Below are 14523 nucleotides of genomic sequence, written 5' to 3'. Positions count from 1 at the left end.
GAGTTGTCCCATAAAAGGGACGTTGACCCACTATTGATCAACTCAAGAATGGTACTGCATTTGTGTCTACAGGGAGTGCAGAATTATTAGGCAAGTTGTATTTTTGAGGAATAATTTTATTATTGAACAACAACCATGTTCTCAATGAACCCAAAAAACTCATTAATATCAAAGCTGAATGTTTTTGGAAGTAGTTTTTAGTTTGTTTTTAGTTTTAGCTATTTTAGGGGGATATCTGTGTGTGCAGGTGACTATTACTGTGCATAATTATTAGGCAACTTAACAAAAAACAAATATATACCCATTTCAATTATTTATTTTTACCAGCGAAACCAATATAACATCTCCACATTCACAAATATACATTTCTGACATTCAAAAACAAAACAAAAACAAATCAGCGACCAATATAGCCACCTTTCTTTGCAAGGACACTCAAAAGCCTGCCATCCATGGATTCTGTCAGTGTTTTGATCTGTTCACCATCAACATTGCGTGCAGCAGCAACCACAGCCTCCCAGACACTGTTCAGAGAGGTGTACTGTTTTCCCACCTTGTAAATCTCACATTTGATGATGGACCACAGGTTCTCAATGGGGTTCAGATCAGGTGAACAAGGAGGCCATGTCATTAATTTTTCTTCTTTGATACCCTTTCTTGCCAGCCACGCTGTGGAGTACTTGGACGCGTGTGATGGAGCATTGTCCTGCATGAAAATCATGTTTTTCTTGAAGGATGCAGACTTCTTCCTGTACCACTGCTTGAAGAAGGTGTCTTCCAGAAACTGGCAGTAGGACTGGGAGTTGAGCTTGACTCCATCCTCAACCCAAAAAGGCCCCACAAGCTCATCTTTGATAATACAAGCCCAAACCAGTACTCCACCTCCACCTTGCTGGCGTCTGAGTCGGACTGGAGCTCTCTGCCTTTACCAATCCAGCCACGGGCCCATCCATCTGGCCCATCAAGACTCACTCTCATTTCATCAGTCCATAAAACCTTAGAAAAACCAGTCTTGAGATATTTCTTGGCCCAGTCTTGACGTTTCAGCTTGTGTGTCTTGTTCAGTGATGGTCGTCTTTCAGCCTTTCTTACCTTGGCCATGTCTCTGAGTATTGCACACCTTGTGCTTTTGGGCACTCCAGTGATGTTGCAGCTCTGAAATATGGCCAAACTGGTGGCAAGTGGCATCTTGGCAGCTGCACGCTTGACTTTTCTCAGTTCATGGGCAGTTATTTTGCGCCTTGGTTTTTCCACACGCTTCTTGCGACCCTGTTGACTATTTTGAATGAAACGCTTGATTGTTCGATGATCACGCTTCAGAAGCTTTGCAATTTTGAGACTGCTGCATCCCTCTGCAAGATATCTCACTATTTTTGACTTTTCTGAGCCTGTCCAGTCCTTCTTTTGACCCATTTTGCCAAAGGAAAGGACGTTGCCTAATAATTATGCACACCTGATATAGGGTGTTGATGTCATTAGACCACACCCCTTCTCATTACAGAGATGCACATCACCTAATATGCTTAATTGGTAGTAGGCTTTCGAGCCTAAACAGCTTGGAGTAAGACAACATGCATGAAGAGGATGATGTGGACAAAATACTCATTTGCCTAATAATTCTGCACTCCCTGTATTTGCATTACTACTCATTAACTCGACAGTATGCATATAAAGAAAGAGGTCTCTCTGGTTGCAGGTGAGAGTGTGGTAGTGTGTTTGTACCTGAAAGGGGTATTTGTTCTGGCAGGGGATGACCCCTCCTCCATTCTTGACAATCTCCACACATCTGATGCGACTCACTTCGATGGAGCCCCTCTTGAACTTCTTCTGTTGATGCAAACATCATGTCATTTTTTAATGTTTGCTGTCTTTGTAATATTATCCAACTTGCAGTCTTAGACACTTTGACATTTTGTGCTGACATAGCATATTTGCACATTAGCAGTATTCAAATGATTGTTGAACTAATTTGACATGTAACTCATTTCCTTCAGCAGAATTTTTGATTTAAACTGGGATAAGAGCCCTGTATGCAGCTGTGTGGGCATTCCTGGAAAAACTGAAAGTGAACACTCAGCTTAAAACAGGGTGTTGCTACCTGAACCAACGAGATGTTTAAACAGACATTTTCAGTTTCACAGTTGAAGGGCATAAATCATATTAAAACAATGTAGATTGATGACACTTTCACACCTGTGCAGTACAAATGAACCAGAACCATTAGCTTAACTTAATATAAAAAGAGATAAATGACTATTCTGGCTCAGTGTAACATTACAGAGCTACTGCTGACTCAAATGACTTTAATGTTTTTTGATGAAACACCCACATGTAGCTGCTATTTACTTAAACAAAAGGTTAAAAATCACCATTACAAAGGTTAAAAGTCAGGAGAAAAAAAAGGTACCACAAAAGCAAAATTACAATATGTACCAAAAAGAGAAGAAAAGTCATTTTTTAAAAGGCAATATTTTGATCCAAAGTATCATGCATGAAAAACTGGTATAAAATGACCAAATGCCAAAAAAACTTGGTATAAGAAAAGATGCTTTTCTTCCCTGGAAGTTAGACTTCTGCATCATCTCTGCTGTTGTTGAATTCTCCGAAAGCTTTCACTTCAGCATTCTTTGAAAACCGCGTCTCTCTCTCTAATAATGTCTCTAAAATAACTGCTGAACAGGAGCCCAGCTTGCTGTTTCCAGTTTTCATCTTCAAGTAAGCTGACTGGATACTAAACATGTTTCACTGGCAAGTTCAAACATCTAATTCCCATGCTATAGGATTATAGTATAGAACCAGGTAAGCATGAACTCTGAACCAGTGCTTCTCCTTATTGTCTGTTATTTGTGTCTTGTTCCTATAAAACATGGCCAAAGTTTCAAAATGAAGTCACTACATGTATGTGAGCCAAAACTCACGTTGTTGACTGTTGCGAGCTCTCCTTTTCTGTCCTTTTTTTCCCCCAATTTTGGTTTTGGATCTGTATGATGTCATAGAGAGGGGATATCCCTAATATGGTCATTAAAACCCACAATCGTTTATTTCTATGAGAGGCAGCCAGTCAGAAGAAGCTCTGTTAAAGTAAGGGTGGCCTTAACTGAAGGGGGTTAAATCAGGTTGTAGGAGAGACTGTAAAAAAATAAATAAGAGTTGTTTTTGTATTTTAATCATGCAAAATTACTCCAATAAAGTTCAAGAATAAAGTTACAGAGCTGGACATGAGCAGAATAAGTCGGCTTTAAGAAAAAGCAAAAATGATCAGATTGTCAGTGCTTGTCTTCCTCATGATCCATCACAATTCACAGGTTGTTATAATGTCTGAGAACTAAAATCCCTAAAATCCACTGAGATGTCAGGGAGACTTACAGTCACATCATGTGCAAATCAATGTTGTTTCACTAAAGTCTAACCAGTACTGTAGGAGTGGAAGATGAACGCTTCACCATCACATAATCTCATCAGTACTAAAGGAGCTAAAAATAAAAATACAACATCCATCCATCCATCTTCATCCGCTTTATCCGGGGCCGGGTCGCGGGGGCAGCAGCCTAAGCAAAGAGGCCCAGACCTCACTCTCCCCAGCCACCTCCTCCAGCTTATCCGGGGGAATACCAAGGCGTTCCCAGGCCAGCCGAGAGATATAATCTCTCCAGCGTGTCCTGGGTCTGCCCCGGGGCCTCCTCCCGGTGGGACATGCCTGGAACACCTCACCTAGGAGGCGCCCAGGGGGCATCCTTGTCAGATGCCCGAACCACCTCAGCTGGCTCCTTTCGATGTGGAGCAGCAGCTGCTCTACTCTGAGCCCCTCCCGGATGGCCGAACTTCTCACCCTATCTCTAAGGGAGAGGCCAGCCACCCTTCGGAGGAAGCTCATTTCTGCCGCTTGTATCCGCGATCTCGTTCTTTCGGTCACTACTCACAGCTCGTGGCCATAGGTGAGGGTAGGGACGTAGATCGACCGGTAAATTGAGAGCTTCGCTTTTACACTCAGCTCCCTCTTCACCACAACGGACCGGTGCAGCGTCCGCATTACTGCAGCTGCAGCCCCAATCCGTCTGTCGATCTCCGGCTCCCTTCTCCCATCACTCGCGAACAAGACCCCGAGATACTTGAACTCCTCCACTTGGGGCAGGAACTCATCCCCGACCCGGAGTGGGCACTCCACCCTTTTCCGGCTGAGAACCATGGCCTCAGATTTGGAGGTGCTGATCCTCATTCCTGCTGCTTCACACTCGGCTGCGAACCGTTCCAGTGCGAGCTGGAGGCCCTCACCCGATGAAGCCAACAGAACCACATCATCTGCAAAAATCAGAGATGAGATTCTGAGGCCACCAAAGCGAAAGCCCTCCGCCACTTGGCTGCGCCTAGAAATCCTGTCCATAAAAATTATGAACAGAACCGGAGACAAAGGGCAGCCCTGGCGGAGCCCATCACCCACCGGGAACGAGTCCGACTTATTGCCGGCAATGCGAACCAAGCTCTTGCAACGGTTGTATAGGGATCGAATGGCCCGTAGCAATGGGCCAGACACCCCATATTCCCGCAACACCTCCCACAGGACACCCCGAGGGACACGGTCGAATGCCTTCTCCAAGTCCACAAAACACATGTAGACTGGTTGGGCAAACTCCCATGCACCCTCAAGTATCCTGGAGAGGATAAAGAGCTGGTCCAGTGTTCCGCGACCAGGACGAAAACCGCATTGTTCCTCCTGTATAAAATGTAAAAATACAACAAATGAACAGAAACTGAAAGCGACCTCAGCTCTTCCATCGTAATATGTCAGCCGGCTCTTGGTGAGGACGAACAGCCTCTCCTTGTAGTTCAGCGGCGACGTCCTCTTCTTCTGCTGCGAACGCTTGATTAGCAGCTCCTCCAGCAGCAGGTCCGCACTCATCCTGGCCCCGCTGACGGCCTCAGCCCATTGGCGGAAGACGTCAGACCGCAAAGGTATGGAACTGATCTAAGAGAGATGACCAAATTCTCAGATATAACTCATTCCTCCTTCCAGATAAACACACCTTTAGATTTGTTGTTCCAAAAAAGTTAATACATTTCCTGAGATGAAACAAATTAGAACCAGGTCTGTATCATCAATATGGCCACAAACAGGAAGTCCTCCTTTGTCTGTGACCACATTGTTCTTCTACCACAGTAGAACTTTATCTTTAATAAATGCTGTCTCCTACATTTCTGGTGGTACGGAGCTTTTTGGGAAGCTGGACACAGCGAGCAGCTCTGAGGGGTTTTATTGCACTTTCTGTGGAAGCCTTATTTAGCAGGAATTTATTTTTGGTCATTACATCCACCCGTACTCTGAGGAAGTGCAGCCATCTATACCGAGCTTTCATTATGACTTATTTCTGTCTGTCTGATTCTGCTTTTTTTTGTCTTTAGAGCCACAAGGCTCATAAGCAGCGTCTCTGTTTACATGCGACGCACACTGATTTCCTTTATTTCACCGGCAACGCTCAGTTATCTTTATAATAACACAGTTTAGTTTCACTTGTGTCAACTCATTACACCTCAGCCTTTGTTGTTTATTTTCTTCTAGAAAGATGTGATTCATCCAGGATAAGATTTAAGAAGGGCTCACAGATCTCTTTTTACTTTTAAGAGTGAATAACATGATTTCAGTTTGGTTTCTTCTTTTTCTAAGTTGAAGCTGCTCCGTGTAACACCATAAAAACACCACATATGTCGCTTTAACAAAGTAATGAACTCTAATGACCTTTGCACTCAGTGGCTTCACAAGCTATTCATTCACTGTCAGCTCATTATGCAGTGATCACATAGCTCTCTTGCTGATTATCAGTTCATTTGCTGTGATTGATTCAATGTCCCAAGTTCAATCAGCACAAACTACTGAGTGTGATTAATAAAAACATGTGGGCATGTAATTCATCGACTAGAAATGACCATAGTCACTAGCATTTATGGGTAGGTGAGTAGCATATTAAGCTTACAAACCACATCCGATAGTCAGTACATCTTTTGTGGTGGTTAATCATCCAGTAAAACACTGAGTCAATCGATAATGTCAAAGTAAAAGAGGTGTTTTGTCTCGAGCTGATGCAGGATGTGCTCTTATCTGTGTCCGCCAAAGCTCTTCTCTCAGTTTGAACTTATCAGGTGATTTACAAATTTGGTTGGTAAGTAATAAGTAATTCCGTGCAAATCTATCAGACGCAAGGCAAATGGTTAGCTGCACTACACAGAAGCCTTTTGTTTCTGCTGTGTGAAACAAGTAATGTGAGCGTTCAACATCAGGAGGCAGATGGGGTTGGGCGTGACCAAGCAGCAACATCTGAGGTTAAAAATACATGCCAATGCTCAAGTGCCAACACATTTCCCACAGGGGCCACCTTAAACTGTCACCAAAAGTGCATAAATACCCACGGACTCCTAATTTTACGATTCTCAAATTCAGCTGTGGAAGTCACATTTTTGCTTAAATAAAAAAAAAAAAAAAAGGTGGAAAAAAAGCTGTTTCTAAGAAGTTCATGGTGTGAAAATTCACCCAAGCCATTCGTTTGAATTTTTCTGAGGCCTGTTTGTGAGGCTGCATTAGCCAAGCGTCCCATTGAGTGCGTTCCCAACATTGGCTCCTTATTGAATTAGCAGACAAATAATATACTTCAGGATTTCAGAGTCTGTCACTTAGCATGAACCAGCAGGTATGTGTCTGTGTGATGCATCTGAGCAAGCATTCATAGAGCCCTTCAAACTGCCAGAGTCCAAAAACCAGCTGGTGACTTCCTGGTGGCATTCGATGTGCGTCAGACACGTGTTACTGCTGCTCGAACCAAAAACGAGTCAAAAAAACAAAGCTGGGTTGAGGCAGAGCAGAAGAGGCAACTTATTTTGGTCTCATGTGACTGTTTAATGCATCAAAATGCATAACGCTAATCTAAAACCTTAAACACATGCAGAATAACACTGCGAATAACATCTGATAAGATTACTTGATATAACGCCATCAATACAACAGTGTTACAGTAGTGTCGTCTGGATCTCCGTGCCAACTTATCAAAATATAAACATACAAAATCCTGGCAGGTTGCCTTCATGCATGTGTCTGCAGAGACATGTCAACGGTTTCCTTTATATAACTGTATGTATGGGATAAACATGTTAACAGTTTTCATGCCCGAAGGGTGACAAAGGCAACACCTGTCTTACTGGCATTGCACAATGAAGCACATTTGTTACTGGTGCACTGTGGCTCCTTAGTCAAAGGTCAAGTTGTTCCCCGTCTTCACCTTCTACCTTCTTTATTTTCATTTCAGCAAGCGGTAAAGCATCCTTTGACTATGAATAGTCCCCACAGAATACATATAATCAGTACATTCGCCCATAAAGCATAAACCCTTTACTGCTTGGGTACAGTTTGGATGTGAAACAAGGCCGAGATTCTTCACAGTAGTGTCCGTTAAGTTTTTCCAACCGCACTTAAATGCAGCAGAGGGAAGGTAGCGCACGCCGGTGATTTGAAGCGTATCGCGGGTTGTACACCTGTTCTCAGGTGATACTACACGGTCCTACTACATATACCATACTATATGTATACTATATTTTTTTAATCTATACTGTCCGATTAAATACTAATATGGATATTTTACAAAGCAGCAGCTGAAAGCAGGTCCACTGGTGTTGTTTATACGCTGCAGCATCACCCCCACAAAATGAAAGTTTCAACGTTATTGAGCGTTTTTGCATCGTATCCTCTGTTTTAAACTCACAGCGTTTAGCAGCGGCACTTCTAAACTCGCAGGTCCGCGGTTTCGTTTGCGGACAGCAGAACACAAAAGGCAAAAAGTTTACAGGAACTTCGCTGGGTGTCTGTGGAAAAAAGGATCCCTTACCTCCGCGCCTCATTTCCCAGTTTCTCCTCACTTGGTTGGAGTCCGTGGGCCTCCCATGTCGTTGCGAATCTCGGGAGCGGGATTCAGGAAATGAAGAGAAACGCACCGGCTCACGGGCACGCGCACTTCCTCGTATTGCGCTGCTGCACGGTGATCGCTGAGTGAGCTACGACTGATTTAGACCTCTGGGGTGGCTGCGTCACCAGTGGGTGACCGTCCCCGTCTCCAGCTTTCACGCATGTACGTGCTGTTACCTCGTGTTTAATGCAGAAGAAGCAAATGAGATGCCGGGATTTTCTTCCATCACGGGTCCCATTCCTGTTGGGTTACTCAGGGTTTGTTTTCTCACTTCCATCTGTGATGAGCCCTGTTACACCTGAACGTATCTTTCACACACACACACACACACACACACACACACACACACACACACACACACACACACACACACACACACACACACACACACACACACACTCTATAAATCAAAAACTAGCAGCATATAGTCATAATAAAACACAAACTGACATGATGAGTCAGCATACAACAAGTACTCTCATTTAGAAAATTCCTTACTCAGTGATCGTTTCCACTGGAGCAGCTGCTACATGCACACACTCATGTTGCAGTTTGAGAGCACGTGTTTAACATGTAAGTGGTAACAATGGTTCATTGCTATGCAGCCGTCTGAGCTTCATCGTTCAGGCCTAGCACTGCTCAGATCTCACGTCCTGGTGCTGTCCTCACCCTGCTCTCTTCTTTCCTTCCTCTTTTGACAGGCACATTTTTGCTTTGCTTGCTAAACACAATTAAAATGCAGCACTACCGGATAACCTCTCCATAAGAGGAACATAGTTGAGGTGTGTGGGGTTGCAGACATTTTGCACAAATTGACAAGGAACAAGGTGCGGAAGTATAAGTGATACATTTCCCAGCATGCTCCTCTGCTACCAAAACATTTCTGATAAAGTGACTGTTTTAGTCAGTGGAGTGTGAGTGGAGAGTTTGCACTGACAATTCATCTCATAAGGAAAATGTATATGGCATATCATGATTTAATCATTTAAATCATGTTTTAATCAAAATTCTAGTGTTATAGTAACGTTACTATAACACTAGAATTTTGAGTGTCAGGTGAAATGTAAAGAAAATGCACCTTGAAAAATGATTTTCACTGGACCCTTCCTACCTTCAAAGTCATTTAGTGTTAGCTTGGCTGTCCTATCAGACATTACACGTTTTAAAATTTGAGTGCAACTTTCCATAAAAGCAGTGGGCAGAGAGGAGTTTTCAGATTAACGAGCACCATCAACTATTAAATATTTCCTAGTGTGTTGTCAGACTTATTTGACCGGTCAAATCTTCTCACACATTGCTGACCTCTTTCTCTTTGATGGGCACAAACTTACAGGGGGTTTATTCTTCTGTGTTAAACCTTCCACAAACCCTATACCTAAACACACACCCCTTTTGAAATGCTGTGACAAAACCTGCAGCTTAACCTGCGATGCATCTCCATGGAAATTTCACGCTGCACTCGGCAACTAGCCTGCTCAGCACCATCAATCAGTACCGTCTATGGTGACACATCGCCAGCCATAGCTTTAATATAAGGACGCACAGCTGTCAGATAAGCAGAGCAGTGAATAAAGAGAAAAAGTCTCATAATTGTACTTGTTTCTATTGTCACTGGCACCACATGAGTATACGGTCGAGTATACGATAAATAACAATGATTTTGAACTACCCCAGTAAAGTCCAAAATAAAAACACAAAAATAGATATGCGTAGGTGTGTGTGTGTATATAGAGGAAATTGAATCAAATTAAACTTTTTTTATACGCACATATGAACGGTTTACCCTGCCATGATGAACTGACTAGAGTGGATAGATATCTTATATTAAACTATAACATTTGGCTTGATATACACTAGGTAAATTAGCCAAACTTCACAAGGGATTTATACTTATGTGTTGCATCCAACACGGTGATAAGGACACACACACACGCATAAATCATCTTCCCAGGGCCTATCGCAGAGTTTTTAAGCCTGTGTTTAAGATTAATGCATAATTTTTAAGGCTCAGGTTCTCATAAGTACTTTAAGCTTTAATCGAGTTCGCTCATGAACAGCTGGCAGGAGTGCAGGATTGAGCCTTGAGTTTTTTCAGACTAATGACCTGTCTTACTTTATTTCATTGTTGACGTAAACTTTCTAACACATTTCACGCTTTTACTTTTTTCATGCTGCTGGTTTCATTTCTTTTATTAGACTGTGGAGGCACAACACTTCCTGTGGGTATACTCTTCATGGCAGGCACTTTGAGCCATTGTTATCTTTACTAAAAAAAAAGTAGAAGCAGCAGCAAATGACTGAGAACAGAGAAAGGATTGCTATGGATCACAGGTCTTTTCAGTGTTGTTGTGCCACTCAACACCTGATGATTGATAATCAAACATCAGACGCATAATGTTCTTTTTTGTTTCTTGTTTAGATTTGAATCTCTGTCAACATATTGTACCAGAGATCGGAGTCATATTTGGGAAAACTGTTAAAAGTGAAAAGTGTTGCTCATAATCAGCAAAACAAAGTTAGGTTTTCCAAAAGACCTTCAGTTTCAGCAAATGCCCCAGAAATGTCCTCTAGGTCAATTTAAAATAGGAATATAAGTCACCTACAGTGTCTCAAAGGCAGAGCTTGGAGGAGTTTGGGATGGACAGATGGATAAACAAAATCTGGATTATTTTACTAGATATTCTTGTGTATTTTTAATTTTTTGTTCTTTTTAAAATATGGTCTTTCTTCAAACTGAACATTTTTGACAAGGAGGAAGACCACACATGACAAATGTCTTGTGGTGGAGAGGAAACGTCTCCATGGCACGGCTACGTCTGCAGCCTGTCTGCAGCTCGGACACCAAGCATTTCACTACATGTTGTAGTCTGTATGATTGTGTATGTGACAAATAAAGGTTGTTTGTTTAAAAGGAAAAGAGAAATCTGCACAGTGCCATGTAAGCTCAGGTGATTAAAAGGATAACCCTTACATGTTTTGCTGTTATCAGTTAGAGTGGGCTGTGACTTCCTTTCAAACTGTGGGAGAGGTGTCACACCACACGACTGATAGCTGAGTGGAAAATATTTAATGCTGCTTGTGCTGCTGTGTTGGAGGGTTGGTTTTGGAAAGTCTTTGGATCCTGTAAAGAGTGACAACAGCTCTCTGTGAATATATTTTCTAAAACTCACTTTTGAAAAGACATTTTCAAAAGTTAGACCACCTTTGAAGGTGGAAGCATTTATAAGGGCAAATATTTTGGAAAATTGCCAAGTTGACTTTCTCCGCTTTTGCTCATTTTCTGTTATTACACATACTGCGGATGCTCATATTAAACAAATGCTGCCAAATGATGCCAAATGCTGTAAAATGCCATTGAACATAGTTTCTTTTCTGCTCTTTGCTCTGTCTGAGATCAGAGGGAGGTGATTTCCCTAATATGGTCATCTCAGGAAACCAGCGTTTGCTGTGACCACAAGAGTCTCATAAAGAGCTAAAATGGCACATGTCCAACACAGGATGCACTGAAGGTGATGTTATTGTAAGCAGTGTTGGTCAAGTAATCAGTAACTAATTACTGTGAATTTCCCATTACGTGGTAGCGCACTCGGTGCTTGCTTGGAAGTTTAGGGAGTTTTCACTGTAAAGAAGTTTTCTTCCCACGCACAACGGACACTAATGTTTTTGTCACTTTTTATGGACTCAAACTCAAAGTAAGGTCAGTGCTTCCACGCTTTAAACGCTGCACGCTCATACTCTCTCCCGCACTCGATATATTATCCATTGTTGATCTGCACACAGCTGTTGTCACGAACGTCGCACTCGCTTACGTCACTGTCATGAGACATTCTCGCAAAAAAATTCGCGGTTTTAGTAATGCAGCGTTCCTACGGGAAAGTAACGGTAATCTAATTACCGTTTTTGCAATAGTAATCCCTTACTTTACTCGTTACTTGAAAAAAGTAATCGGATTACAGTAAGCCCATCTCTGATTGTAAGATATATATACTGAAGACTCTACAGTCCAAGTACACTGATAGGAAAGGTTACCGGGAGAAAGCTTCTTATTAAAAAGTTTGGCTGTAATGCACAGCAGTGTGTTGGAGAAAACCAAACACAGCATATCAAATGATGGTGGAAGAATGACTATTTGGGCTTTGTTTTACAGGAATGGACAGGTTGCAGGCATGATGTCGACCATGAATTTCTCTTTATACCCAAAATATTCCAAAGATGAACACGAGGCCATTTGTCCAGTTGTTAAATCTTGGATAAAGCTGGACAGTGATCGCTACCACAGATTTGCTGAAAAAGAAAATAACAAAGGAGATCGTTGCATAAGAAACCTTTTGAACTTAAGCGCTCACGCACACAGGTGTACACGTGAGTGCTTACAGACACAAACTATATCTTCCTTGGCTGCTACATTAAAGCATATTGTACACTGTCGGACCTGTGTGCTGCTCAATAACATTCAATATTTAGTATTTACTTTTACTTACACGTATCTAGGTTGTTGTCTCTATATTGTGTTGTTCTCTCGTTTGTTTTCTCCTTTTTTTTCTCAGTGTCTTCTTTTACTGCCCCCTTCCCCTCTGTTTTCTTTCTTTCTTTCTTTCTTTCTTTCTTTCTTTCTTTCTTTCTTTCTTTCTTTCTTTCTAATTGTCTGTCCAATTTGTAATTTCTTAAAATAAAATAAAATAAAATAAAATAAAATAAAATAAAATAAAATAAATAAACAATGATAATATAGATTAATCAAGTGAAAAAATTTGGCATTGGCATATTTTCTCCACTTGCATCTTTCCTGGCCTTCAGACAACAATTCTGATGCTAAAGTACCGAACAGGACAGGCAAAAAGAAAAAAAAAAGTAATGGGAAAGTGTCAGTGTGCAAGTTACCACTGTTTAACCATTTAATGATCAGTCTAACAGTGAACTACTATATTACATATTTTTAAACTGCAGTTGAATAAAAGCAGAAATATGAAAAATAAGGTTTTACACTTGACTGGGTTCAACATAAACTAACATACTTCAGAAAAATGATGATATGCGTGAAACGTGTCACTTAAACATGACTCAAGCCTTCACGAAAGAGAAAAAAAACAGGGGGTTTCCCATCACTTGAGCCTTGACTGGAACTCTTTAAATCGTATTATCTTCTTCTTCTTCTGTCATGCTTCAGTAGTAGACTGGAGAATAAGAGCCACCATCTGGTTATCTCAATGAACCTCTTCCTAATGTTTGCTTTCTGCAGATGAAAGCCTGCTTTTATTTAAAAATGTCAGACTTTCAGACTCCTGTAGCGCCTACCTGAGTACAAGGTATGGACAGGCTGTGTTGGGGGTGCTCCCTGTTGTTAATGAATTGTGGGCCCTCAGGAAAACCGTTGTGTTCCCATGTGAAACTCTTCAGGTCACCCCAGGCAAGGTGAGAGTGGCAATCAAGAGTGCCCTTTCTCCTCTTTGACGAGGCCAGTCTTCACATTTTGGACCAAGAACACAAACAGTCAGCTGAGACAGAAGAAGTCCCTTATATGAGTGACGAGATGTTTCTCCCACTGCAAATGTTACGTTCAGATGAACGTTGAACAGAGGTGGTGGATTATGTCACCAGCTATCAACCATCTGTAGTACAAAGCTGTCTTGGGTTGTCTTACCAGGTGTTTCAACCTCTGCTTTCATTTAGCATCAGGTGACCTAACCTGGTCACACGATGGTTCTCACAGTGGTTTTACGCACAGTGGCAATGATCACACCTTTTTTTTGGTTTTGTTTTGTTTATACTTTGGCTGATATGATGAAACACATCATTAATAAAAGGTCAGTGATCATCAGCACCACCACGTAGAGGTTTAAATACCTGGAGTTTTAGAAGTGACTAATTCTCTTGGATGAGGGGGGAAATATTTTCATGAATCTAGACCAGTCTAGCTCAGTTTTTTTCATACACCCTGTTACGGCCCAGCTCAAAAGCCGCAACATAAAAAAGGAGACGAATACCAGAGTGGTAGTGAGAAGAGGTTTTATCTTAAAATGGCATAGCAGGTTGGCTAAAATAGCTGGTGCCACCGAGGCAAAGACTAGTGAGCTTCCGGGAAGCTTGCCTCAGGTATGCTTTTATCAATTAGCACCGGCTGAAAACATTGAGGAGATTAGGGGCTGCAGAGGGACGTAACACACTCAAGACCTTAAAGTCCTGAATTACTGAGAAAAAATGTCTCCCATCTGCCCCAGGGCCTTCTTCATGTATGACGTGCCCAAAAAACTTAATCCAGGAGGCTTCCTAGTCACTGCTGCTCATATTCACAGCCTCTTTCTTTTGGTCATTACGAGAGCTCGTGACTGTAGGTGAGGGTAGAGACGTAGATCGAGCAGTAAATTGAGAGTTTTGCTTTGACACTCTACTCCTTTTATCATGACCCATACAGTCCTGCTGCAGCTATCCTCAGTTGTGAATAAGATTAAGGAGTGACCACAATATGTAGGTGTTGGTCAGCTGTGTGTGTACCTCATCGTTCTGAGTTTGCTGAACTAATTTTAGCAGCTCTGCTATATCTTTGATCTATCTCACTCAGCCAATCACACGGAGGCTAGAA

At 41.9% G+C, this 14523-nt stretch overlaps 1 protein-coding gene across 4 annotated transcripts in view; it reads right to left on the bottom strand.

The window, feature by feature from the left end:
• The window catches only part of tec (tec protein tyrosine kinase), a 42002-nt gene that overhangs the window by 18852 nt on the left and 8627 nt on the right, over positions 1-14523 (bottom strand). Inside the window, exons 1-4 of one of the 4 annotated variants that reach the window (XM_080898877.1) lie at positions 8442-8670; positions 7866-8251; positions 4760-4963; positions 1723-1827 (exon numbers count right to left, since the gene is read on the bottom strand). In XM_080898877.1, the coding sequence (XP_080755003.1) occupies positions 1723-1827; positions 4760-4897 (243 nt within the window). In that variant the 5' untranslated portion in view covers positions 4898-4963; positions 7866-8251; positions 8442-8670. The other 3 variants (XM_080898879.1, XM_080898878.1, XM_080898880.1) reach the window with 3 other exon arrangements.

Source organism: Rhamphochromis sp. 'chilingali', assembly GCF_963969265.1.
Source record: "Rhamphochromis sp. 'chilingali' genome assembly, chromosome: 1".
NCBI lineage: Eukaryota > Metazoa > Chordata > Actinopteri > Cichliformes > Cichlidae > Rhamphochromis > Rhamphochromis sp. 'chilingali'.
The sequence above is the reverse complement of the archived record's forward strand: the minus strand, read 5'-3'. Positions and strand labels throughout refer to the sequence as shown.